The sequence below is a fragment of the Pelodiscus sinensis genome, chromosome 6, assembly GCF_052426305.1.
Source record: "Pelodiscus sinensis isolate ZL-2025 chromosome 6, ASM5242630v1, whole genome shotgun sequence".
NCBI lineage: Eukaryota > Metazoa > Chordata > Testudines > Trionychidae > Pelodiscus > Pelodiscus sinensis.
This window is the reverse complement of record NC_143057.1, coordinates 126,390,569-126,415,973: the sequence shown is the minus strand read 5'-3', so window position 1 is coordinate 126,415,973 and position 25,405 is coordinate 126,390,569. Positions and strand designations below refer to the sequence as shown.

Sequence of the window (25,405 nt, the reverse complement as noted above, 5' to 3'; positions counted from 1 at the left end):
TTACATTAGATGCTTCTCTCTGATAGCCTAAATGATAACAAGTCTTTGTACGTCCCCAGCACTTTCCATCTGAGGATCTCAAAACTCTGGACAGCCCTCATTCTGTTAATTCATCGCACATTGCCTTGGCATCATCATTTCCCATTTTACTTACAGGGAAACTGAGGCACCCAAGGTAACAGCAGTAGGGCGCTATATGCTCAGCTGGTGTAAAAACAGCATAGCTCCATTTACTTTGATGGAGTGAGGCTGATTTCAAGAAGCTGGGGATCTGGCTCTTTCTATGCAAAAGACTTCACTTCCATTGAATCGGAAACAACTGGGAACAAGGCATCAATTTTTAATGGGGAGGGTGATTAACCATGGGAATAATTTACCAAGGGTTGTGGTAGATTCTCCGTCACTGACAATTTTTAAATCAAGACCAGACGTTTTTCTAATTGGGGAAGGTCTCGGGCCCTGGCTATTGAATAGGTCACAATAGATGACCACAATTATCTCTTCTGGCCTTGAAATCTATGAATCAATGAGTGAAACGTGGCAGCGGTTGAACAGTGAACCACACCACCATGCTAGAGTTGAGGGCAGGAAATGAGTGAAACTGACAGAGGCTTTGAGGAACTCCCTCCACTTTCTCCTGCTGTTTAGTTCCTTCTTCCCTTTGGAGCCATAAAAGGAGTCATTGGAATATGGTGTGGGCAGCTGGGTTAACCCAATCTTGCAAAAAATATAGCAGGACCCTTCACAACCACACATTGTGAGGCTCTTGGTTTAATCCAAAAGCTGGTATTGTGATCTGACCTCATCCTCAACCTTTAAAAATTACTTCAGTCTTCATGTGACCCCTTTGGACAAAACTAGTCAAGTCATCTAAACTAAGGGTGTGTCTAGACTACAGGCTTTTGTCGACAAAACTATACCTGCGTCTATGCTACTGCTGAGTTCTGTCGACATAATGTCAACAGAACTCGGCAGTTTTGTCAACGGCGGTAAACCTCATTCTATGAGGAATAATGCCTTTTGTTGACAGTGATAGAAATGTAGCCGTGTTAGTCTGGGGTAGTGAAGCAAAATGCAGGACAATGTAGCACTTTAAAGACTAACAAGATGGTTTATTAGATGATGAGCTTTCGTGGGCCAGACCCACTTCCTCAGATCAAATAGTGGAAGAAAGTAGTCACAACCATATATACCAAAGGATACAATTAAAAAAAATGAACAAATATGAAAAGGACAAATCACATTGCAGAACAGGAGGGGGATGCAGGGTGGGGGGGGGGGGGGGAAGGAAGGAAGGTAAATGTCTGTGAATTGATGATATTAGAGGTAGGGAGAGTGGGATGTTTGTGAGTTAATGGTATTAGAGGTGATAATTGGGGAAACTATCTTGGTAATGGGTGAGATAGTTCAAATGTTTGTTGAGTCCTTTTTGGAAAGTGTCGAATTTTAACATGAATGACAGTTCAGAGGATTCCCTTTCAAGTGCAGATGTAAAAGGTCTTTGAAGCAGAATGCAGGTGGTTAAGTCATTGAGAGAGTGTCCTTTCTGGTTAAAATGGCAAGAAACTGTTTTTTCTTTGTGATCTTGTCTGATATCTGTTTTGTGGGCATTAATCCTTTGGCGAAGTGTCTGAGACGTTTGTCCAATGTACATAGCAGACGGACACTTTCGGCACATGATAGCATAGATTATATTTCTGGATGCGCAGGAATATGTGTTCTTGATCTTATAACTCACTTGGTTAGGTCCAATAATGGTATCAGCAGAATGAATATGTGGACAAAGCTGGCAACGGGGTTTGTTGGAAGGGAAGGTACCAGGGTTGGTGTTAGTGTGGTATGTCCTGTGGTGGTTGGTGAGAATCATCTTGAGGTTAGGTGGTTGGCTATAGGAGACTATGGGTCTGTCTGGCATTATTGCATCTACACTGTCCTTTGCGTCCACACTCTCATGTCGACAAAGCGGCTTGCTTTGTCGACAAAACTGGATGTAGTCTAGCTGTTCTTTGTTGACAAAAGCCTGTAGTCTAGACGTACCCTAAAGGTGTTCTGGAATGGGGAAGCACATGCCGATTCCTTAAGCTAGGTGTATAGGCTACAGGAAAGGGAGCTCACTCCTGAAGATATTCCACAGGGACTTCTTCATTCCACAAAGTGAAGATATCCTTCTTTAAGGGTGAGCTGGCTGGAAGACAGACATTCAAGGGAAATGGTAGAAGCCTTTAGAGTGATTCAAACCTGATCGAAAGCCCATGCAAAGATCCCACTGGCTTTGGATCAGGACCCCAGTGAGAAAGAAGTGGAAGAAAGGAAAAGGAAACCATCAACCCGATCAAGATCCAGTCCTGGGACTGCCGTTCCTCCTCTTCCAAAGGAAGAATACAGGATCTCAGGGTTATCCAAAGGAATCCTCTCCATTGGGTCAGGAATCTGCCCTCCAAGAGGGGGAATGTTTGACATCTCCAGGGCCATAGGTTGACAAAGACTGTGGTCTCTCAGGAAAGGTCAGTGCTTGGAAATTATTGCAGCCCTCCTAGGTTCCAATTTCATTCACAAGAGACAGGTGTTGAGGCTGGAATACCTCGTGGGGGATCCTTCTGACGACATCGAGACCTCTACGAGGTTCAGCTGCTACGTCTTTCTTCCCTCCCCGCCCCCTCCTCCCGGCCACTTCCTCCTGTTGATTTAGTTCCTTCCTCCCTTTGGAGCCATAAAAGGACATGATAGTGCCAATTAGCTCCTTTTGTCTAGAGCAAGGATGTGAGACTCACTATCGCTTATCCCTCTTAGCCCATTTGGAGGTAATGAATTCTGCAGCGCAGAACGGTTTGAAGGGAAGAAAGAGAGAGAAAGACTGCAACTGAAGCCGATCAACTCCCCTGGGTCTCTTCGCTGTCCTGCCAGATGCCTGCACTGCTATGAAGATGTGACTAGAGAGGAAATGCAGCTCAGTTGAGTGCTTATGCCCCAAAAGGCCATCTTCGGTGCCGGCATGATTCATACCCCCTGTCAGGCAGCCGGGCTGCCTGGCGTTCTGTTCCGGGGCCTAGAAACATCTGATTTATTAGTTCATTTATGAAACAATGGGGAAGGGAGGCAATGTTGCCCTGGGATTTTATTTTATTTTATTATAGGACGTAATGGATATTATTGCTGGGGTGCTACCGGCATCTCTGGCCCAAGGAGGTGAACCAAGTGGTGGTGGTAGCAGTAGTGAGGTGGGCCAAACTGTGACGGTCTATTCCCTCTTGGGGCTTGATGGCTGAGGGAAAATTGACCCCTCCATTTTGGGTTGTGGTGACTTTTGATAGCCAAAGGAGGCTGGTAAAGACAGGCAGCTGGCTCGGCGGGGCGGGGGGCGGGTTTCCACCAAATGTTATTGCCAGAAAAATGCTGATTCTTCGAAGCTGAAGCTTTTTGTGAGAACTTAATCAGTTTCCACAAACCTTTCCTTTGGAACGATTTCTCAGGACTTTGAGAGAGAACGGGGCTCTCATCTGCGGAGTCTGCCCAACGCCCAGCACAAAGAGGCCGTGGCTTAGCTGAGGCCCCTTTGCAGTTACCACAGCAGTCAGGAGATCCCATCGGAGCCTCGTTGTGAAGAAGGAGCCTGTAGGGTGGATCCAACGCTGCTCCCTCTAAAGTCAGAACATCTCTTGGCATCTGAAGCAACAGGCCACAGCCAATATTCCCTCTAATCTTCTCCATCCACGTGCGGAGTTTTTGCATCCATGTGCGGAATGAATTTTTTAAGTGCACCAAGGCATGTGCAGATGTGCACCACCGGGAGAAACAGAAAACCTAGCTGTGCGCACGCTGCTAGACAGGTCCTCAGCTAAGCAGAATTGGAGTCTCTCCTGAGTGGCCGCACAAACTCACCGCTTTCAGGGGACACACACATCCCTCGAGGCTGCATGCACCCAACAAACTGACTCGGGAAAGTAGCTCCATTGACTTCCCATGGAGGAATCTGCCTGGCATGAATAGAATTCGGCAGGGTTTGGGCTTGGGTCAAATGCTCTCCCAGTTTTCAGGAAATGACACCCCTGCCTTTAAAAAAAGGAAGAAGCAGGAGGTGGCTTGGAGCTTGCCATGTGTGCACATCAGTGGCGGGGCGATGCGGGGGGGAGGAGGGGAAGAAGACAAGGAAAGTTTCTCCTATGAAAGAAATGATCCAATCTGAAGTGAGTCCCTTCTGGGAAAAGCTGTGACAGAGGCTGCTCTGTTCCTGTTAATTTTCACAGTGCAGCTGTCAGCGGGTCTGTAAATAGTCCTCCACGAAGCCAGCGCTGCCTAGCCACACATCAACCGTTCAATTAACAGCAGAACAGAAGAAGGAAATAAAGTGCACCACAGCCTTCTATCACGGCTTTGATGTTTCCCAGCAATTTATGAAAGTGTACACAAACCTAATTACAAGCCCCACTGCTTCCCATTTACATGGCGCTTCTCAAATACAGAGCTGTTTATATCAAAATAATTGTTAAAAATACCTCAGCTGATCTCTGGCACTGTGGGGCCCGGCGCACCGCAGCCGCCACGCCACTCCCCCTGGGGAGTTTCTGCCTGCTCAGCACTTTGGCACAATCAGAGTAGCTTCCCCACGGCCCGCTGCACAAGATACAACTTCACCAGGACCACAGAGGCTGGTTTCTTCTCCTCTGCCTGTCCATCTCCTCCCCCCGGCCTTCCGTCTCTCCTGTAGTCTTGCATAGAATCCTAAGGTTGGAAGAGACCTCAGGAGGCATCAAGTCCAGCCCCCTGCCCAAAGCAGGACCAATCCCAACTCAATCCTCCCAGCCAGGGCTTTGTCTCTACAGATGGAGATTCCACCACCTGCTTCCCCACCCTCTTGGTGAAATCGTGTTTCCTAATCTCCAACCTCGACTTCTCCCACTGCAACTGGAGACCATCGCTCCTTGTTCTGCCACCTGCCACCACTGAGAACAGCCTCTCTCCAGCCTCTTTGGAACCTCCCTTCAGGTAGTTGAAGGCTGCTCTCAAATCCCCCCTCGCTCTGCTGTAGACTAAAGAAGCCCAAATCCCTCAGCCTCTCCTCGTAAGTCATAGAATCCTAGAGCTGCAAGAGACCTCTGGAGGTCATCGAGTCCAGCCCCCTGCCCAAGGCAGGACCAATCCCAACTCAATCAACCCAGCCAGGGCTTTGTCAAGCTGAGACTTAAAACTTCTAGGGATGGAGATTCCACCCCCTCCCTAGGGAACCCAGCCCAGTGCTTCACCACCCTCCTAGTGAAATAGTTTTTCCTAATATCCAGTATAGGTCTCCCCCACTGCAACTTGAGCCCATTGCTCCTTGTTCTGTCATCTGCCACTACTGAGAACAGCCTCTCTCCATCTTCTTTGGAACCTCCCTTCAGGAAGTTGAAGGCTGCTCTCAAATCCCCCCTTGCTCTTCTCTTCTTCATAATAAGCAAACCCAAATCCCTCAGCTTCTCCTCGTAAGTCATGTGCTCTAGCCCCTAATCCTTTCTTTTGCCCTCCACTGGACTTTCACCCATGCATCCACATCCTTTCTGTAAAGGCACAGAATTGGATACAATACTCCATATGTGGCCGCACCAGTGGCAAATAAAGGGGAATGATCACTTTCCTAGATCTGCTGGCAATACTCCTACTAATGCACCCCAATGTGCCATTAGCCTTCTTGGCTACAAGGGCTCACTCTTGACGCATATCCAGCTTTTCATTCACTGTAATCCCCAGGTCCTTTCTCTGCCTTTACCCCCTTTCTCTGTCTTTACCCCCCTCTCAAACTGTGCCGAATGTTTCTGTGTTAGGACGAGAACAGCTGTTTGTCTCCCTTTCTCCTCCACACCACTTATTGGAACTGTCTCAGCCTTTGTTTGTTCAGCATCAAGGATGGGACAGGTTAGCGGCACTACGGGAATGGATAATAAAAAACAATAGTAATAATACTGTATCGTACAGGTTCGTATGTTTTTGTATCACTGCCCCCTACTGGTCGGAGGCAGAATCATTCAGTTGGGGGCCCTCAGCTGCCAGCAAGTAACACAGGGTATGTCTACACTACCCCGCTAGTTCGAACTAGCGGGGTAATGTATGCATACTGAACTTGCTAATGAAGCCCGGGATTTGAATTTCCCGGGCTTCATTAGCATAAAGCCGGCTCCACCATTTTTAAAAGCCGGCTAGTGCGAACCCCGTGCCGCGCGGCTACACGCAGCACGGGCTAGATAGTTCGAACTACGTAGCCATTCCGATCTATCTGTACACCTCGTTCCACTCCATTTCATTCCAGTGTAGAAACCAGTGTGGAGGCACAGGAATCTGCATCCTATCACCACTCTCCCCATGAAGTGCCAGTTGGCAACTGAGTGCAAGATCCTGATCACCAGGTGCAGCATGAATATATTACACTAATAAATAGCTTAAAAAAAAAGAATACTCTAGCAGCACCTTCAAGACTAACAAAATCTAAGTGGTTTGATCCAGAGTTTTCGTCCACCAGTGTGAAGAGCTACAAAATCTATTCCAGCAGGAAGAGAGCGTTCCCAATGTTGAGTGCAGGCAGCAAAACAGCTGCTTTTCTGGGTTACTAAATACAGGAAAAGCTAGGAAGACCTACGGATTTTCAGGGTCATGGCTGGGGCAAAGAGCAGTAGGATATGTGTCTTATGTTGCTGAATCAATACTTTTCTGGTTGTTTAAAAAACTCAAGTAAATAAAATCCATAGCAGAAATCTCAACTGAAATTAATAGGTAGCAGGTTTAAAACAAACAAAAGGAAGATTTTCTCCACACAGAACAGTCAGCCTGTGGAACTCTTTGCCAGAGGAGGTTGTGAAGACCAGGACTTTACCAGGATTCAAGAAAGAACTAGATAAATTCATGGAGGTTAGATCCATCAAGAGGTAGATATGCTGGAGGGCAGGGAGAGATCCAGAGTGACTTAGACAAACTGGAGGATTAGGCCACAAGAAATCTGACGAGGTTCAACAAGGACAAGTGTAGAGTTCTGCACTTGGGATAGAAGAATCCCAAGCATTGTTACAGGCTGGGGACCAACTGGCTAAGTAGCAGTTCTGTAGAAAAGGACCTGGGGGTTACAGTGGATGATAAGCTGGACATGAGTCAACAGTGTGCCTTTGTAGCCGAGAAGGCTAATGGCATATTAGGTTCCATTAAGAGAAGCATTGCCAGCAGATCCAGAGATGTGATTATTCCTCTTTACTCGGCTCTGGTGAGGCCACATCTGGAGTATTGTGTCCAGTTCTGGGCCCCCAATTACAGGAAGGATGTGGATGCATTGGAGAAGGTCCAGCAGAGGGCAACCAAAATGATTAGGTGGCTGGAGCATATGACCTACGAGGAGAGGCTGAGGGAGTTGGGTCTATGTAGTCTGCAGAAGAGAAGAGTGAGGGGGGATTTGACAGCAGCCTTCAATTTCCTGAAGGGAGGTTCCAAAGAGGATGGAGAGAGGCTGTTGATAGTAGTGATGGATGGCAGAATGAGGAGCAATGGTCTCAAGTTGTGGTGGGGGAGATCTAGACTGGATATTAGGAAAAACTATTTCCCTAGGAGGGTCTGGAATGGGTTTTCTAGGGAAGTAGTGGAGTCTCCATCCCTAGAGGTGTTTAACTCTCGGCTTGACAGAGCCCTGCCTGGGTTGATTTAGTTGGGATTGGTCCTGTCTTGGGCAGGGGGCTGGGCTTGATGGCCTTCTGAGGTCTTTTCCAGGTCTATGATTCTATGATCAATGGCTATTAGCCAGGATGGGTAAGAAAGTTGTCCCTTGCCTCTGTCAGAGGCTGGGAATTGGTGATGGAAGAGGGATTGCTTGACGATTCCCTGTTCTGTTTACTCCCTCCGGGGCACCTGGCATTGGTCACTGTTGGAAGACAGGATATTGGGTTGGATGGACCATGGGTCTGACCCAGTATGGCCGTTTTTATGTTCTTATGGCTGTCAACCTAGTCATAAGCAACTGGTAATTTCCCATGGCCTTCCTGGGAGAGAGGGAGTACTGAGGAAGGATCTGGAGGAAGACAGGTGCTGAACAGAGGTGGATGAAAACTGTTTTAATTTTCAAAAGAACAAATTTAATTTGTCAACACCTCCCACCCCGACCCAAAGAGAAAGTTTTCATGATGAAAACGATTCCTTCACCAACCAACTTCCTGTGAGGAAAAGTTGAATATTTCTGGGAAGAGGAGTTTCTTCTTCAAAGTATGGCTGAAAAGACAATTTTTCTTTCCTTGTCAGTTCCTTGGGGTTGGGGTCGTGTTTTTGTTCTGTCTTGGTTCAGCGCGTAGAGTTCAGGCCCTAGGCTGTGACAACAGCTCCTAGACACTACAGTTCTGATAACAGTATAGTAAAAATCCTCCAACTTTCTGTCAAAAACCAGCATTGATGGAAAATTGTCAGCCAGACGTGTAGTGATTTTACTGAGTCATATGGGGAGGGCCTTCCACAGACAGATGAAAGCAGATGGTCTAGTTCAACCACCAGTCGGTGAAGGCCTGTTCTATACAGGCGGTCTGATTAGATTATCACAATGGCTGCTGTACGGTCTATCACTCTATGAATAAAGGCCGGGGCACAGAAGAATTGTTAGAATACGGAGGGGGGGGGGGGCAATGTGATGAGATCTGAGAGATGGTAAGTAGAGAGTAGAAGAGTTTCTGTAGGGCAGAGGAGGGCAATAATTTTGGATGGGAGGCCATTCCGGCTGTGTCCAGACTCAGGGGTTTTTTCGGGAAAAGTAGCCTTTTCCCGAAAAAACTTCCCCTGCGTCCAGACTCAAGCTGCGTTCTTTCGAAATTATTTCGAAAGAACGCGGCTTTTCTTTCGATGGCGGTAAACCTCGTTTCACGAGGAAGAACGCCTTCTTTCGAAAGTTCCTCTTTCGAAAGAAGGCGTTCTTCAATGTAAATAGGGCTTCCTCGAAAGAGAGCATCCAGACTCGCTGGGTGCTCTCTTTCGAAAAAGCGGATTGCTCTTTCGAAAGATCCGCCTGCAGTCTAGATGCGATCTTTCGAAAGAGGCTCTTTCGAAAGATGCTTTCGAAAGAGCCTCTTTCGAAAGAAGCCTGCAGTCTAGACATAGCCTCGAAGAATTTGGAAAATGGCCGAGGGCTGCACTCTTCCATGATATTAATGGAGGAGGTGCGGGGTATGGGATGGAGGTTAGGTGCAGAAGGGAGCTTGGGGTAAAGGAGGGAATTTGGGCAAAGGAGGCAATTGTGACCTGGGGCACTGGACTGGGGTGCAGGGGTTTGGGTTGTAAGCTAGGGCAGGGGGGGACTGTGATCTGGGGCAGGAGACTAGGGGGCCGGATCTGGGAGGAAGTATGGATATAGGAGGGGGGCAGAGGATTTGGGTTTATGGAATAGGGGGGCAGAAGTGGGAGGACAGAGGTTTGGGGAAACTGAGGGGCTGTGGTGCCAGAGCCAGAATCTGGCCAGGAGACATACCAGCCAGCAGCCTGTTCCTGAGTCAGTCTCCCTGCCTGCCCCGCCCTCTCACAGGCGGCAGCCACGTGCCCTGTGAATAACTATGAGCTCCTTGTGCTTCGTGGCTGCCTGTTATTGAAACAGGCCGCTCCCATTGTCAAGTTTCTGGCCAGAAGCCAGCCAATGGGATTGTGCTGGGGGTGGGAGTGGCTCCTAAAGTTTTTTCCTCTCCCCTCTGGGCTCAGTTTTGAAAGTGAAACCACCCTGCAGCTGCGTTTCTGAATGGTGTGCGGGTGGGGCAAGCTAAGTGGGGAGCCTGCTTGGGGTTCCCCTCAGCATCCATATGCCAGATCTGGTGGCTTGGCAGGCTGGATGTGGCCTGTGGGCTGTATTTTGCCCAGACCTGCTGCAGGGCCTTAGAAGGAATAACAAAGAGCTTGAGGTGGATGAGGTGGTTTCCAGGGGAGACACTCAGCGTGAGAACCCACAACCAAGTCCCCATTGTGCTAGGTGAGTCCAGATACAGAACAAAAAGACTGACCCGGTCCCAAATGGCCACCATCCAAGTATAAGACAAGAGCAAACAGACGCATACAGACAGGCTGAAGCAGGCGCACATGGAAACAATGCAACGATATTGGTCAGCATGACAGACAGTGGTCTCTGTGCACCAACAGCACTACTGTTGTCATGGCAAAGGTGAGTTTTGATGAGGCATATGAAGGAGGATCATGAGGTCCCTCTATGCATGTTTATGGTGCCGCTCCTCCCGAGTGTGTGGAGGCAGCAGGGGAGGAAAAACAAAGATGCTTGTTTGAAAATGTAACAGGTGGGTGATGGAGGTTGGCATCATGGGTTGACCTGAGGTGGAAGCTGACATTTTGATAACAGGAGATAGTTTGTAGGGTGGCAGTAGTTTGCAATGGACCTTGAAAGTGAAGACAAGTCGTTTATTCTTGATGCCACAGGGAAGCGGGAACAAGTGGAGTTACTCAGTGAGAGAGGGGATGTGGCCACAAATGACGGGGTAGGAAAATGATCTTTGCAGCAGCCTGAGCAAGATGGCTTTTGCCGTAATCGAAGCATGAGCTTATGAGGGCCTGGGTGACAGTGTTAAGTGAGGGGATGGATCTAAGGAAGTCCATATCTTAGACACATTACGCACAAGGAATCTTTGGGAATTAGACACAGTCTGGTTGTGAGGAACTAGCGAGGCCCGATTGGGCAGGTAACAGGTCCAAGGGACCAGCAGGAAGTTGGTATTGCCCAAGGAAGGAAGTCATGGGACAGGAAGGAGAAGAAAGCTCAAAGACACTGTTTTAGGCCATCATGAGCTTCTGCTGACACTAGACATCTACAAGGACATGTGAGAAACACAGGCAAACATTTGAGTTTAGACAAAAGCAGACGGGCCTGGTGTCGAGAGGGGCAGTCAGTCTGGAAGTGGCAAGTGAATGTGTTGGTGGAAGGAGATGAGATGGAGGGAATAGTTAAGGGGGTTAAGACCTGGGCTTTGTGGGGCCCTCACAGAAGGGAATGAGGAGCCTCCGCTGAGGGAGAAAGAAGAGAGGTAGGAGGAGAACCGGGAAAGGGCAGAGTGACAGAAGCCATCGAACCCAGGCTAAAGGGGGCTACAACAATACCACAGACAGAGAAACCTGGATGAAACTATTGGCCTCCTAAAGAATGAAAGGGTTTAGAGTCAGTAAAATAAATGCAGCAACAGATTGTGAGGTGCTCAGAGGCTGTGGTAAAAGAACCCGTAAAAGCAGCATCTGTCAACAGACGTGGTTGAAACTGTTGACTCCATACAGAAGCAAAGGACTTACAGGCAGTAATTCCCCGAATCAGCTGCTTTGGAGCAAAGAACGGCGCTTTTGTACCGCTGTTGCCTGCACCGCTACTGGGCTCTCTAAGGAAAAAAATTCCATGCGGAGAGGTACAGGGTGTGTGATGAATGGCAGCCAGGCTTGTATCCAAGGAAAAGGTTAAAAAAAAAACTTTCACAAAAGAAAGTTGCCTTTGAAACTATTAGGCAGCATATGTTGTGTGAACAGGAAGTCACAGCGGAGCAATAACCCTGGCAGCTGTGGAGAGACAGGAGCCGGCTGCAAGAATGAGCGACCTGAGACCTGACAAGAATGATGATGGATGCCCTGTTGGTTGTACATGAGGACGAGGCAAGAACCCTTTAAACGGGTTGAACCACAGGGACAGCTCTGAGCGGGCCTTGCATCCAGATAAGCCAGCCTAGCGTTAATGGTGATGGGAAACGAGGCAAGTAAGAAGGCCCCGTGAGCGGCCCTCCTTCACCTCAGTGGGCCACAAGATTGTCGTAACCAAGATGGTCTCCTGCGACAGGACAGTTTTGGTAACTGCGCTTATGTACCTAGAATTTGCGAGGTGTGCCGAGTGAACCGTAGCACAACTTTGAATGCTGGGGGTGGGCATGGCTCTCACAGTCAATGTTGTGTACAATCAACCCTTGCTTTTAGGCTTTGTCTACACTAAAAGGAAGATCACTGCTGCTGCCCACATCGATCTTCCGGAGTTCAATTTAGCAAGTCTAGTTAAGACCTGCTGAATCGAACTCAGAGAGCACCCCCTCCCCCGCCAGCATCTGGAACTCCTCTTTTTGTGAGGCGTAAGGGAAGATGGCAGGAGGTGTTTGCTCCCATCCTACTCCCACTATGGGGACGCCGTGAAGCTCGGCTTAAGGTAAGCCAACTCCTGCTATGTATTGTATGTAGCTGGAGTTGCATACCGTAAGCCAAGCTTCTGGGTTTAGTGGTGACCTGGCCTTAGTGTGTGTCAATATCAGTGGGAGAAAAACTACGCAGATGGAAACCAGCAGAATTTGGCCACCCTGCTCATGGGCAATGGTTAACAAAACATCTCGCGCACCGCATGCAAACCCCTGATGGGCTGCATGTGATCCTCGAGCCGAGGGTTGCTCACCCCCACCTTCAATCCTGGACCAGATTGACCAAGGTCCATCATAAACTGACCGCTGGTGGAGTAGGGCTCACTGACTTTGATTTAGACAAGCACTTAAGTACCTTCCTGAACCGATTCTAAAAAACAAAGGGTCTGGTGCGACCCTAAGCATCACTTTATGCCAACAGGCAAAGGGCTCACTCAATACACCAAGGGTATGTCTAGACTACAGGGTTTTGTCAACAGAAGTTTTGTCAACAGATACTGTCGACAAAGCTTCTGTCGACAAAGAGCGTCTAGACTACATCCAGTTCTGTCAACAAAGCAAGCCGCTTTGTCGACATAACAGTGTGGGCGCAAAGGACAGTGTAGATGCAATAATGCCTTCTATCGACAGAACTCTGTCGATAAAAGGCATTATTCCTCGTAGAATGAGGTTTACATATGTCGACAAAACTGCTGAGTTTTGTCGTCGTTATGTCGACATAACTCAAAGGCAGTGTGGACGCAGGTATAGTTTTGTTGACAAAAGTCCACTTTTGTCGACAAAACCCTGCAGTCTAGACACACCCCAACTGTTAGAGTAACTATCCAAAGAGTGTCCTAGAAGGCATGATATAAAAACTGGCAACACAATGGTCATACCTGTCATCACAACAGTGTAGATCTGGGTGGTGTTTGAAGACTCCTGTGTACCTGCTGGAGGCAGAGGAGTCCCAGGTCTGCCCTCGACAAAGGAATGTCGTTTTGCCTCTTTTCCTCTGTCTCCAAGGCATATTGAGCAAGGTGAGGCCGGGGCACATTTATATCGAAGGCAAACCAAGCAATTACGCCAACCAGAGAAGCTAAATAGACTAGAGGAGGAAACAAACAGCATTGCCCCTGCACAAGCAGCAGGGAAGAAAAAGCCTTTTCTAGAGATGCACATCTTTGGACTTCAGAAAGCAGAGGAGCGAACCCCTTAAACCAGCAGTTTTCAAACTTTTTTTTCATGACCCAGTTGAAGAAAATCGTTGATGCCGCAACCCAGTGTAATTTGATTGGCGTGTGGGCTCTGGGGTGGGGCTGAGGGTGTGAGCTTTGGAGTATAGAAGGGGGCGCTGGCTGTGGGAGGGTTAGAGCTTATCCAGGAAGGGCTTGCCTTGAGCGGCTCCCAGCCAACGGTGCAGCGGGGGTGCTAAGAGAGACCTCCTGCCTCTCCTGGCCCCGCAGATCAGGCTGCCCCCAGAAGCAGCCAGCGGCAGGTTCCCAGCCAATGGGAGGGCGGAGCTAGTGCTCAGGGCAGCGGCAGGGGGAGGAGCCCTGTGCGCTCTTCCCATCCCCCCACCTAGGAGCTGGGTCTGTTGCCAGCCGCTTCTGGGGCGCAGCGCAGTCTGTGGTGCCAGGAAAGGCAGGCAGCTGCCTTAGCACCCCCACTGCTCACCTGATCCCCCTAAAGCAAGGAGACCCACCGCCCGACATTCCACGACCCAGTCGCTACCCGTAGTTTGAAAATGACAGCCTTAAAAACCCCTGTGAATGTCGGATCTTTCTGCCAGGAAAAGCTGGAGATGCTGTGAACGAGGAAGCAGTTTAGGGAAAGACAGAACTTGCTAGGATTGAGTTGTAGGCGCTAGTAGAAAGAGCAGCTTGTTTTGCTGGTAACTATTTTTTCCTGTGATTTTGGTTGGCATCGCGCAATCTCTATTCTGATTAATAAACTTGTTCTTAGTTTGGCTCTAGACCACCGTGGCGCCGTTATCGTGAAAGGAAGAGAGAGTCCTTAGCTAAGACAACTGCCTGGGGTGTGTACTGCCTCTGTGAGGCAGCCAACGTAGCAATTTCTGTGAGTGTCCAGTGAGTGTCTGCACTGAACACTGCCGTGACACATCTGTGGGGAACCTGGGAGCAGGGATTCACAGCTGGCTACCTGTGAAGCAGGGTAAACACTGGTACAGTCCTGAGGAATTCGCTGGAGAGATGGACACACTGGTGTGGCAAGGAGCTGTCACACCGTCTAAGCCCCGGCAACACTCCCCTTGTTGAGGCGGAGGGAGGTAATGCAAAGCTTCCGGTTCTAGGGGTCCCTAGCGGAGTATCATAGCCAGACCTGACGCAACTGAGTCTCTTTATTGGCCCTGCTCTCACAAAGAACCAGATCAAATGCTCTAACTGATGGGGTCAATAATGACTATTTTTCAGCTTTGATAAGAGCAGGGGCGATAATGCTGTGGCCCTGGCCAAACTGCAGCTTGCTCATTTTACAAATTCAAAGTTCCGTGTCCTCACAACGGGGAAAAGTCGAATGTAGTCCAAGGTAATGCGTCCACATTAACAGCCTTCCTCAGACTCAGAATCCCAGGAAGCTCTCTAATCAGTTCAAATTAGCGACAGTGGACCATCTACACTAACGTTATTTCGGACGTACAACTTCAGGAACAGCGTTACTCCTCGTGAAAAGCAGGACTATCGAGTCTGACTTCCACAGCCCCTTATTCCAGAATAACAAGGTTGGTAGTGTGGACGCATCACTTACAAAATTGACCTAAGGGGCTAATTTTGGACTAATGTCCTAGGATAGACCAAGCTTGAGTGTATGTGAAAGAGAAAAATAAGCCTTTCCTCCAAATATCAGGCTCGAGTCTCAGCCTTACTGGTAGTTTGTCCAAATGGCGTGATCTTAGGTTGATGGCCAAGAAGATCCCCTAAGGCTACGTCCACACTACTGCAGAAAGTTGACCTGAGGTATTCAATTCCAGCTATGTGAAAAATGTAGCTGGAGTCAACATACGTTAAGTGGAGTTACTGCTGGCTCTGCATCATGGGAGGTCAATGGGGTCTGATCTACACTAGGAGATAAGTTCGAATTAAGATACGCAACTTCAGCTACATTAATTGCATAGCTTAAGTAGAAGTATCTTAACTTAAATTTTGACACCATCCACACTGCGGGAAGTCGAAGGGATCACACTGTCCCTTCACCTTTCCTTACTCCTTGTGAGGAGCAGGACTACTGGCAGCGACAGGAACAGCCTCTCAGTTCGAATTAACGGGTCTTCACTAGACCTGCTAATTTGAACCAAAGAAGATCAATTGCAGCTGCTTTGATCTTATCTGAAGTGTAGACATGACCTGGGAGAAACTCTCCCATCGACTTTCCTTACTCTTCTCACTGGTTGTAGAGTGAGAAGTGCTACATTGTCCTGCATTTTGGTTGTAGAGTAACAGAGTTGATAGGAGAGCAATTTTTGGTCAATTTGGTGGGTCTTAACTAGACCCACTAAATCAACCACCAGTGGATTGACCTCAGAGCATCCATCTGGACTGTAGCATAGATGTAACCTAAGAGGTTTCACAACTCTTTTAACTGAGCTTCAGAGGAGAGAATAAGAGCTGCATTTTGCCTGGTTATGCACTTTTTTGAGGTTGCATGAAGGAGCAAATCAGAGTGCAGCTTGGCTCTAAATTCTGCATTCATCATGTTTGTCTGCTTTTCTCTGCTGAGCACCAAAAAAGTTCCTCATAGTTCCCCCGACAGACAAATTTTCCTTGGCCAAGAAAAAGCATTTAAACCCTGGCAAAAACTTGAATCATCCCTGTGCAACTAGTGGCATTACCTCCGGGATAAATCTGGCCCAGCTGGTTTCACACTTGTGACCAGGTGTCTTTGAAGACAATCAAAACCCTATCACTACCGATTACGGGACATGGCATCTCTTGAGCTCACATGTATGTGAAACTACATCCTTGCCATCCTGGCCTTTTCAATGAATAGCTAAACAAACCCGAGGCCCCACACGCCTCAGCTGCATTCTATTTTTCCTGGAAGAGGATTCAGAAAGCACCAATAAATCATCCACCCTTACTCCCCTCTCCCCGTCTTCAGCCCCCGGCTAGCTTGGGCGGAATAGACCCATAAGGTGTTCTCCTCCATTAGCCCTCTACTCACCGGCATTGTCTGGCTTCCATGCAAGGCATTGATGGCTGCTTGGGCCTCTGCGTGCGAGGAGTATTTCACAAACGCACACCCTGTGAGAGGAAGGAGAGGAAAGAGAAGGGTTTTCAAAAACAGAAAGCAGCAGGCATCTTATATGGGCAGCCACGGCCAGCCACATGGAAGAGATTTACTCTGTTCAAAACCCACATGGCTCTCCTAGCTACAGAAATGGTTGGCTATTTGTCGAGATCCACACATGGGCACCACCCCGTACAGCCCGTCAGTGCTGATCTCTGTCCAAAAGACCTTTGTCGTGATGACTTTTGACATGAGAGGGGAGAGAATGGGAATGGCTGCCATCTTGTTGAAGTGAAGCCAGAGCTGAGTCTGAGGCAAACACCCAAACCTTCGAGTCGGAGGCCCCCTCTGTCATGTGGCGGGCAGAAGGTGGAGGGGTGAGCCCACTAGCTCACTGCACCTAACTGTCCACGTGGACCTTTCTGCTGCTCATTGAGAGTTGCCCATGCACTCTGAGGTGGTCTGGTTGGGCCTTGTCTGAGCAAGGCCAGAAGACACGTTGGCACCTTGTCGCTCACGTACGCTCATCAGCAGCTTCGTGTGATCGGGGCAGGGTATTCGTGGACATGTTCTGAGCTGGGTGAGATCAAGCCAAGGCTCCCTTGATGACCTTGACCCGCCAACAGGTGTTAAACCTACCGCTGTCTTTTCTAATCCCTTTATCCCTAGGGCGACACAGCCAAAATCCTACTCTAGACATGGCCTTAGAACAGGGGTGGGGGACCTCATGCCCAAGGGCCGGATGCGGCCCACTGTTTGCCTGGATCCGGCCCCCAAGGCTCAGGGCCTCCCTAGCACTGGTAAGTCAATGGTGGTGCTCCAGCCCCCCCCCCCAACCGCTGCTCCACCGTGGGGCTGGAGCACACAGAATCTACTAGCCTGCCTCCCCCCAGGCTCTGGTGTGGGAGAGGAATATGGGGAGTGTCTTTCTGCTTCTCAGCTGGGGTCCATATCAGTGAGGGGTTTTTTGGGTTTGCATGTCACTTGTGCAGTGTGTGGCCCCCAAACTGATTTTTCTGTGGGTCACCGGTCGCCGCCCCAGTTCCCCACCTCTACCTGAGAAGAAGAAAACACCACGGCTACGTCTAGACTGGCATGATTTTCCAGAAATGCTTTTAACGGAAAAGTTTTCCCTTAAAAGAATTTTCGGAACAGAGCGTCTAGATTGGCACGGACACTTTTCCGCAAAAGTACTTTTTGCGGAAAAGCGTCCGTGCCAATCTAGATGCGCTTTTCCGCAAAAAAGCCCCGATCGCCATTTTCGCGATCGGGGCTTTTTTGCGGAAAACAAATCTGAGCTGTCTACACTGGCCCTTTTGTGCAAAAGTTTTGTGCAAAAGGACTTTTGCCCGAACGGGAGCAGCATAGTATTTCCGCAAGAAGCACTGACAATCTTACATGAGATCGTCAGTGCTTTTGTGGAAATTCAAGCGGCCAGCGTAGACAGCTGGCAAGTTTTTCCGGAAAAGCGGCTGATTTTCTGGAAAAACTGGCCAGTCTGGACACAGTCCATGAGAATGACTATGTCATGAAATGACTAGTTCTTCCAGTGAGATGTATCGCATTGGCCTCTGGCAGGTGGAGTAGCCGCTTACCTGGCGTTCCTGCTAGCTCTGCCCCACATCTCACTGTCTCGTAAGATAAGACAGCTGCCCTTAGCTTCCCTGCTGGCTGGCTGCTGTGTGTGTGTAAATCAGGACCCGTGCCGCTTCCGTAAATAGCACCCGCAAATGGAAACTCGTAATATTAACTCTGTCAGGGCTCAATATTGATCCCAAATAGCTTTTTGAAAAGCAAGGCTGAGGCGTCAGCTCACTCGGGCTAATAATTAAACTGGTTAGCAATATGGAGCTGCCACTCATGCTCAGCCTTATAATGAAATTGTAAAAAAAAAAAAAAAAAAAAAAAGAGAGAGAGCGAGAGAGAGAGAGAGAGAGTGTAGTAGTAGAAAATAGAGTAGTAGAAAATTATTCTCTAGGGCTGTGTGCTCTTTGGAACCTGCTGCTAACTGATCTCAGTGATTATTGCTTTTATTATGACTGAGGTTTGATTCCTTTGTGATTATTTTTTATCCTTTGCCACTCCGGGTGGGTGCAGAGGGGCACTTGAATTTCCTGCTTTCGCTTAGTCCCCACTGGGTTTTCCAATTAATGGAGTGTTTAACCTCAGAAGATCATGAAGTGTGGAGTTGGTTTCCTTACAATCTGGCTGGCTCCTCCCCCCACTTTATATAATATAGTTAGTTGAAAAATATGCCCCCTCCCACCCCAAAAATGGAGAATTGCTCGCATTTTCTCCCCCCTATCGAAATGCAAAACTTGCATGACATTTTTTATTGACATTTTTCTACCAGTGCTAGAGCTGGTCACAGGCAGGACTGAAATTTTCCACAAATATTTGTGTGAAAAAAGACTCCCAACCTTTTTGTTCTGGTCAAAAGTTTGATGAAAAATTGAAACAGAGACAATTTGGATCGGCAGTATTCATCCATAGCCCGTCAAAACCGATGAATGGAATGGCCAGCATGTCACCTTTTCCTTTGGCCTCTCCAAGCATGCTGCGACTGAAGCGATTTTTCAGTTTTCTCCCCATAAACTTACCAACGCCGCTTACTAAAGCAACAGGCAGAAAAACCTCCTTTCCCATCCCTCAACAGAACAAACCGCGTGAGAGAAAAACACCGTCATTCTTGGGAAACCTAGCTTCTGTCTCCTGCTGTACTCAGACTCCTTGTGTGACTTTGGGCATGTCACTTAGTGTCACTCTGCCTCAGTTCCTCATCTGTAAAATGGGGGCAACAACCCTGCCCTGCCTCACAAGTCATGAGGGATCCCAAGGGTGACATAGGACTGAGTCCAGTCCCCTGTGATCATAGGAAACCACTACACGGCCTGGGGTGCGTCTACGCTTCACCGTCATTCTGAGATAACTGGCGTTATTTCGAAATAACAATGTGAGCGTCTACACAGCCATTCTGTTATTCTGAAATAATTTCAAAATAATGGACGGCGTATTCCGAAATCTGTAAACCTCATTCTACAAGGAATCACGCCTATTCCAAAATAGCTATTTCAAAATAAGGCGTGTGTAGATGCTCCACTGCTGCTATTTCAAAGTAGCCGTCCCCAGGCCCATTCTAAGTTATTCCTCCCCAGTGCCTCCTGGGGCTGTAAATCCAGATAGCACGTCTACATTAGCAGAGCTCGACGATTGTAGCGAAAACCACTCACTAGCCCTGCACCGCGCATGCATGAGACCCGCACTGCGCCTGCGCGGACCGCTGGTGAACAGGGCGACCGGCTGAAAACTACTCGCCACGGGCGAGTAGATAAGCGCATTTGTCGAGCCCTGTACATTAGGGAAGCCTGACTCGGATGCATTTTTAGGCTTCCCTGCAGTGTAGACGTGCTATTTCAAAATAGCCATGCGGTGTAGACATACCCCTACTGCCTATTCTCAGGGGTTCCATATGTCCCACAATTCTATAGCGTTACCAGTGAGCCTTCTAGTACTTTCTTCGGAGGCCTTTTCCCATTGGCGTATATTGTCAAGAACTATTTTTCTTGAATTCCAGAAGAAACGTCCTCTGTGTTCCATTTCATCCCCAAGTTCCTCAATTAACTCACCCTAAAAAGCTCTCCAACATAACAAGCCTGTGAACTTCCCCTGGGCAAACAATAGGAGGCAACGTTTCAACATGCAGAATGTCACCGAATTTAAAGCCAATTTATTTCGAATGTGTGAAATTTTCCAGCCAGTTCCACTGTGCGGTGTCCTTTGGGCATTTGCAGCTAGTGATCGCCTCGTGCAATTAGCTTTGCGGACATCAGTCATACCAAATCGCACGGCTGCTTGAACTTCTCTGCAGCCAGCAGCGCCTACTGTTGGAGCAATGGGGAGTTACTTTAGGTGTTTTGGTGTTTCATGCGTTATAGGTCTCCAGTCCTCGAGAGGGCGACACAAACCCATTTAATTGATTAGTTCTGACGTTTCCCGAGCCATTAAAACCGTGTGGAACTTTTGATGGAAGAGGGGATGTCTCCCAAGTCAGTGCAGTACTGCTAACCTCACGCATTCAAAAAAGCATAAGACTGGCTTAGATAATATTTAAAAATAATAAATGTGAGGTTCGTTTTGCTGGCTAAGCTTTGAGCACCTAGATGACATCTGAGCCGGGAGGAAACTAGAAACCAACTTGTTTTCAAATAGTGAAACCTGAGATCCTTGTGATTTCAGGATCTGGAGCTTTAAGAAAAGCACCAAAGTTTCCAAGATTTAAAATGCAGGAGTTGACATCTTGTCTGTGCCTCTATACTCCCCACCTCCAATTCTATGATCTTTAGTGTTGAAAACATTGGAATAGCACTGGGTTAAGGGCAGAAAAGCCATGTCTGAGAGAATCAACCTTGGTTTTCTGTCTGTTCTTGTTATACCAGGTTGAGTCTTCAGAACTAGGAGTAGGGGAGCGATTGAGAGAAAGTCCAGTGTTCCCTGTAAGCTGCGTGCTTGTGCAGCTGCTCAGGACGTAAGTGCCTTCTAGTTTATTGGGAGAGTGCACACAGCTAAGTTTTTTGTTTTTACAGGTGGTGCACATTCACACATGCCTTGGTGCACAAACCATTATTCCGCACATGGATGGAAACGATTAGATGGAACATTGGTGAGAATGTTCTTGTTTTTTCCTCAAACAAAATGATTCATTCAGGCTATGGCTACACTGCCCTCTCTTGCGCAAAAAATATACAAATGAAGCGAAGCGTGGAATATTGCCCCGCCTCATTTGCATAATTAATTAGGCTCCATTTTTGTGCAAGAAGCTTTGTGCAAGAGCCATTCTTCCACTTTTTTTCCTCTCACTGATTTCAATAGGCGCTTGGCCCCTAAACACTTTTAGAAATTTGACCCCATGTATTTAAGTACATTCCTGATGAGAGAGGGACTTCTAAACAGGAGTCTAAAATGCAGGGGTGTTTGGCCATCTGACAGCTGTGCGCATAACTCGAAGAAATAATTTGGTGGGAGTCAGGTTAATGCTAATGGATAAACCTCTATGGACTGAGCTACCTCTAATTCCTGGAGCAGTGGTGCCCAACTTTTCAGGGTCATGACCTCCTTACCCCTGTCCCGCCCCCAATTCCCCAGGCCAAAGCTGGGAGTAGGGACTTGCTCCAGGGCTGGGAGACATGGGCAGGGATAAAAAAGCCAAGGCTGGGACCACAACTGGGGGCAGGGCTCGGGCCAGGACCAGAAGCAGAACCCAAGCTCTGGTCTGAGGCTGGGGCCAGAGCAAAACTGGGGGCAGACTGGGGCTGGGTCGTGCCCCGTGGAGGTTGGTCTGGACCCTGCCGTCTCCCCCCCCCAGAATGTTCCTTCAGTGCTCCACAGTTTGGGGCCCACTGCCCTACAGTCTGGTCCTTCCTGGGAAGACAGCAGCAGAATAGCAGGGAGGTGGGTGTGCAGTGGATTCTGTTTCTGCTCTGTCTGTCCACCAGCATTCACCAGCATTGCATTCATTTAATTGGCTTTACAGAGATAGGCCAACGGCAGGATCAAAGAGAACAGACAGGGGATGTACAAAGACAGAGGGAGACCAAGGAAATATCTTATCGTGCTCACACAATTAACCTGTGGAACTCACTGCCACAGTATGTGGTGATGGCCGAAAGTATAATGGGTGTTAACATGAACTAGGGAAGTTCATGGCGGGTTGGTCCATCAATGGCTATTAGCTCAGATGGTCGGGAATCAGGGCAACCGTCAACCTCTAACTGCCTGCCAGTCGCCAGGAGAGGGAAGACGGAATGGATCTCTCCCCCATCGTCCTGTTCTGTACATTCCCCCTGAAGTTCAGGCATGGACCGTTGCTCTCACCCTGGAGGGCAGCTGTTATGTTCTTAAGTCCCAGACTTTCTGGAGATGAAGCTGTAATTGACAATGGGTCAGTACAAAGGGCAAAAAAGTGTGTGTGTTTGTGTGTGTGTGTGTGTGTGTGTGTGTTTGTGTGAGTGCGTGTGTGTTTTTTCTTTTGCTACCACCAGGCTACTTCCATAGGGTATGTCTACACTACCACCCTAGTTCGAACTAGGGTGGTAGTGTAGACATACCCATAGTGAGTAACAGGGGGAGCAATGAGATATCTCATGGGGCTGTGAGAAAGCTAGAAAGGGAGCCCCATAGAATAACAACCAGATTCAACAGACATTCTCTTCAGTGGATAGAATCATAGAATCCTAGAACACTAGAACTGGAAGGGACCTCGAGAGTCATCGAGTCGAGAACCCTGCCCTCACGGCAGGACCAAGCATCATCTAGACCATTCCTGGCAGATGTCTACCTAACCTGCTCTTAAAAATCTTAGAATCCCATTAATTTCAACATGCCCTTAAAAAGTCGGAAGCTCAGAGGGGATGTGGCTGGGAGAAAGCGGAGGGCCTCAGCTATGGAAAAACCCTCCCGTTCTAACTCCATGTTTGCTACCTTACAGCGCTACCACCCAATTCCTGCTCTGGGTGTTAGCCTTTCCCAGACTCACACCTCCAGAGCAGAGAGTATATTGCACATTCCCTGTGCTCTACCACCGCTGTGTCTCACCACCGTGATGCGCTGGGGCCTGTCGGAAGACAAACCGTCTTTGCTGGCTGACAGTGACTTTCTGGGCACATCAGTGTCGTTCTCAAATGTGCCACTGTGGTTAGGGTCCTCTGTCTCCGTGTTGCGAAAATATGCCCGCCGATGTCACATGTCAAAATAGCTGGCGACATATGAACTGCAACGGCAGAGCTGGTATCTTCTTCGCACCTGTCAGCATACTTGATGAAATATTACACACCGATCCCTATTTAATGGATGCATTTCAAATATCTAAAAGGGTGTCACAAGGAGGAAGGAGAAAATTTGTTCCTCTTGGTTTCTGAGGACAGGACAAGGAGTAATGGGCTTAAAGTGCAGCAGGGGAGGTTTAGATTGGACATTAGGAAAAAATTCCTAACTGTCAGGGTGGTCAAATATTGGAATAAATTGCCAAGGGAGGTGGTGGAATCTCCCTCTCTGGAGATATTTAAGAACAGGTTACATAGACATCTGTCAGGGATGGTGTAGACGGAGCTTGGTCCTGCCTTGAGGGCGGGGGCTGGACTCGATGACCTCTCGAGGTCCCTTCCAGTCCTATTATTCTATGATTCTATGATTTCACTGTCAGATAGAGGAGGTATCTGAGCCTTTAGCTATGATCTTTGAAAAATCATGGCAGACAGGGGAAATTCCAGAAGACTGGAAAAGGGCAAATATTGTGCCCATCTATAAAAAGGGGAATAAGAACAACCCAGGAAACTACAGACCGGTCAGTTTAACGTCTGTCAGGGAAGATAATGGAGCAGGTAATTAAGGAAATCATATGCAAACACTTGGAAGGTAATAAAGTGATAGGGAATAGCCAGCATGGGTTTGTGAAGAACAAGTCATGCCAAACTAATCTGATAGCTTTCTTTGATAAGATAACAAGCCTTGTGGATAAGGGAGAAGCGGTGGATGTCATATACCTAGACTTTAGTAAGGCATTTGATACGGTCTCGCATGATATTCTTATTGATAAACTAGGCAAATATAACTTAGATAGGGCCACGATAAGGTGGGTGCATAATTGGCTGGATAACCGTAGTCAGAGAGTTGTTGTTAACGGTTCTAAATCCTGCTGGAAAGGGATAACAAGTGGAGTTCCTCAAGGGTCTGTTTTGGGACCCGTACTGTTCAATATCTTCATCAATGATGTAGATATTGGGATAGAGAGTACGCTTATTAAGTTTGCAGATGATACCAAACTGGGTGGGGTTGCAACTTCTTTGGAGGATAGGGACATAATTCAAAATGACCTTAGCAAGTTAGAGAAATGGTCAGAGGTAAACAGGATGAGGTTTAATAAGGAGAAATGCAAAGTGCTCCACTTAGGAAGGAACAATCAGTTCCATACATACAAGATGGGAAGCGACTGTCTAGGAAGGAGCATGGCGGAAAGGGATCTAGGGGTCATAGTGGACCACAAGTTGAATATGAGCCAACAGTGTGATGCTGTTGCAAAAAAAGCAAATATGATTCTAGGTTGTATCAACAGGTGTGTTGTAAGCAAAACTCGTGAAGTCATTCTGCCGCTCTACTCTGCACTAGTTAGGCCTCAGCTGGAGTACTGTGTCCAGTTCTGGGCACCACATTTCAAGAAAGATGTGGAGAAATTGGAAAGGGTACAGAGAAGAGCGACAAGAATGATTAAAGGTTTAGAGAACATGACCTATGAAGCCAGGCTTCATGAACTGGGCTTGTTTAGTTTGGAAAAAAGAAGATTAAGGGGGGACATGATAGCGGTTTTCAAATATCTAAAAGGGTGTCACAAGGAGGAAGGAGAAAATTTGTTCCTCTTGGTTTCTGAGGACAGGACAAGGAGTAATGGGCTTAAAGTGCAGCAGGGGAGGTTTAGATTGGACATTAGGAAAAAATTCCTAACTGTCAGGGTGGTCAAATATTGGAATAAATTGCCAAGGGAGGTGGTGGAATCTCCCTCTCTGGAGATATTTAAGAACAGGTTAGATAGACATCTGTCAGGGATGGTGTAGACAGAGCTTGATCCTGCCTTGAGGGCGGGGGGCTGGACTCGATGACCTCTCGAGGTCCCTTCCAGTCCTATTATTCTATGATTCTATGATTCTAAGAGAGGAGAGCGTCCTGTTCAAAGTGAAGATACTTTTCTAGGAAATGCTGGGATGAATGACCCTGGCATGAGGTGGAAAATCCTTGTTCAAATGCTGATCCTGGAGAAACGGCTGTGATGTGCCATGCCTCAAGGACTGGACCACCCCTGCCGCACATGTCCTGGGGTAAGTACAGCCTCAAACGTGCCAACAACTGGCGAGGCTGTTCAACAAGGCTAATTTTCACATGTTAAGTTTTTGGCCGTGAAACTGGATGTAAGATCTTTGAAATTGGAGGTGGCAAATTCCACCAAGGCACATCCAGGTGCAAAGGGTGCACGCGCAAAAATGTATGTGCATTTG

The 25,405-nt window shown here is 48.0% G+C and overlaps 1 protein-coding gene across 9 annotated transcripts in view; it reads right to left on the bottom strand.

Annotated features, from left to right (window-relative positions):
• Positions 1–25,405, bottom strand: part of CELF4 (CUGBP Elav-like family member 4) — a 1,004,675-nt gene that overhangs the window by 174,216 nt on the left and 805,054 nt on the right. For all 9 annotated transcript variants that reach the window (XM_075932764.2, XM_089779469.1, XM_075932765.2 and 6 more), the window contains exon 5: positions 16,299–16,378. In XM_075932764.2, coding sequence (XP_075788879.1) covers positions 16,299–16,378 — 80 coding nt within the window. The remainder of the gene's footprint in view (positions 1–16,298; positions 16,379–25,405) is intronic.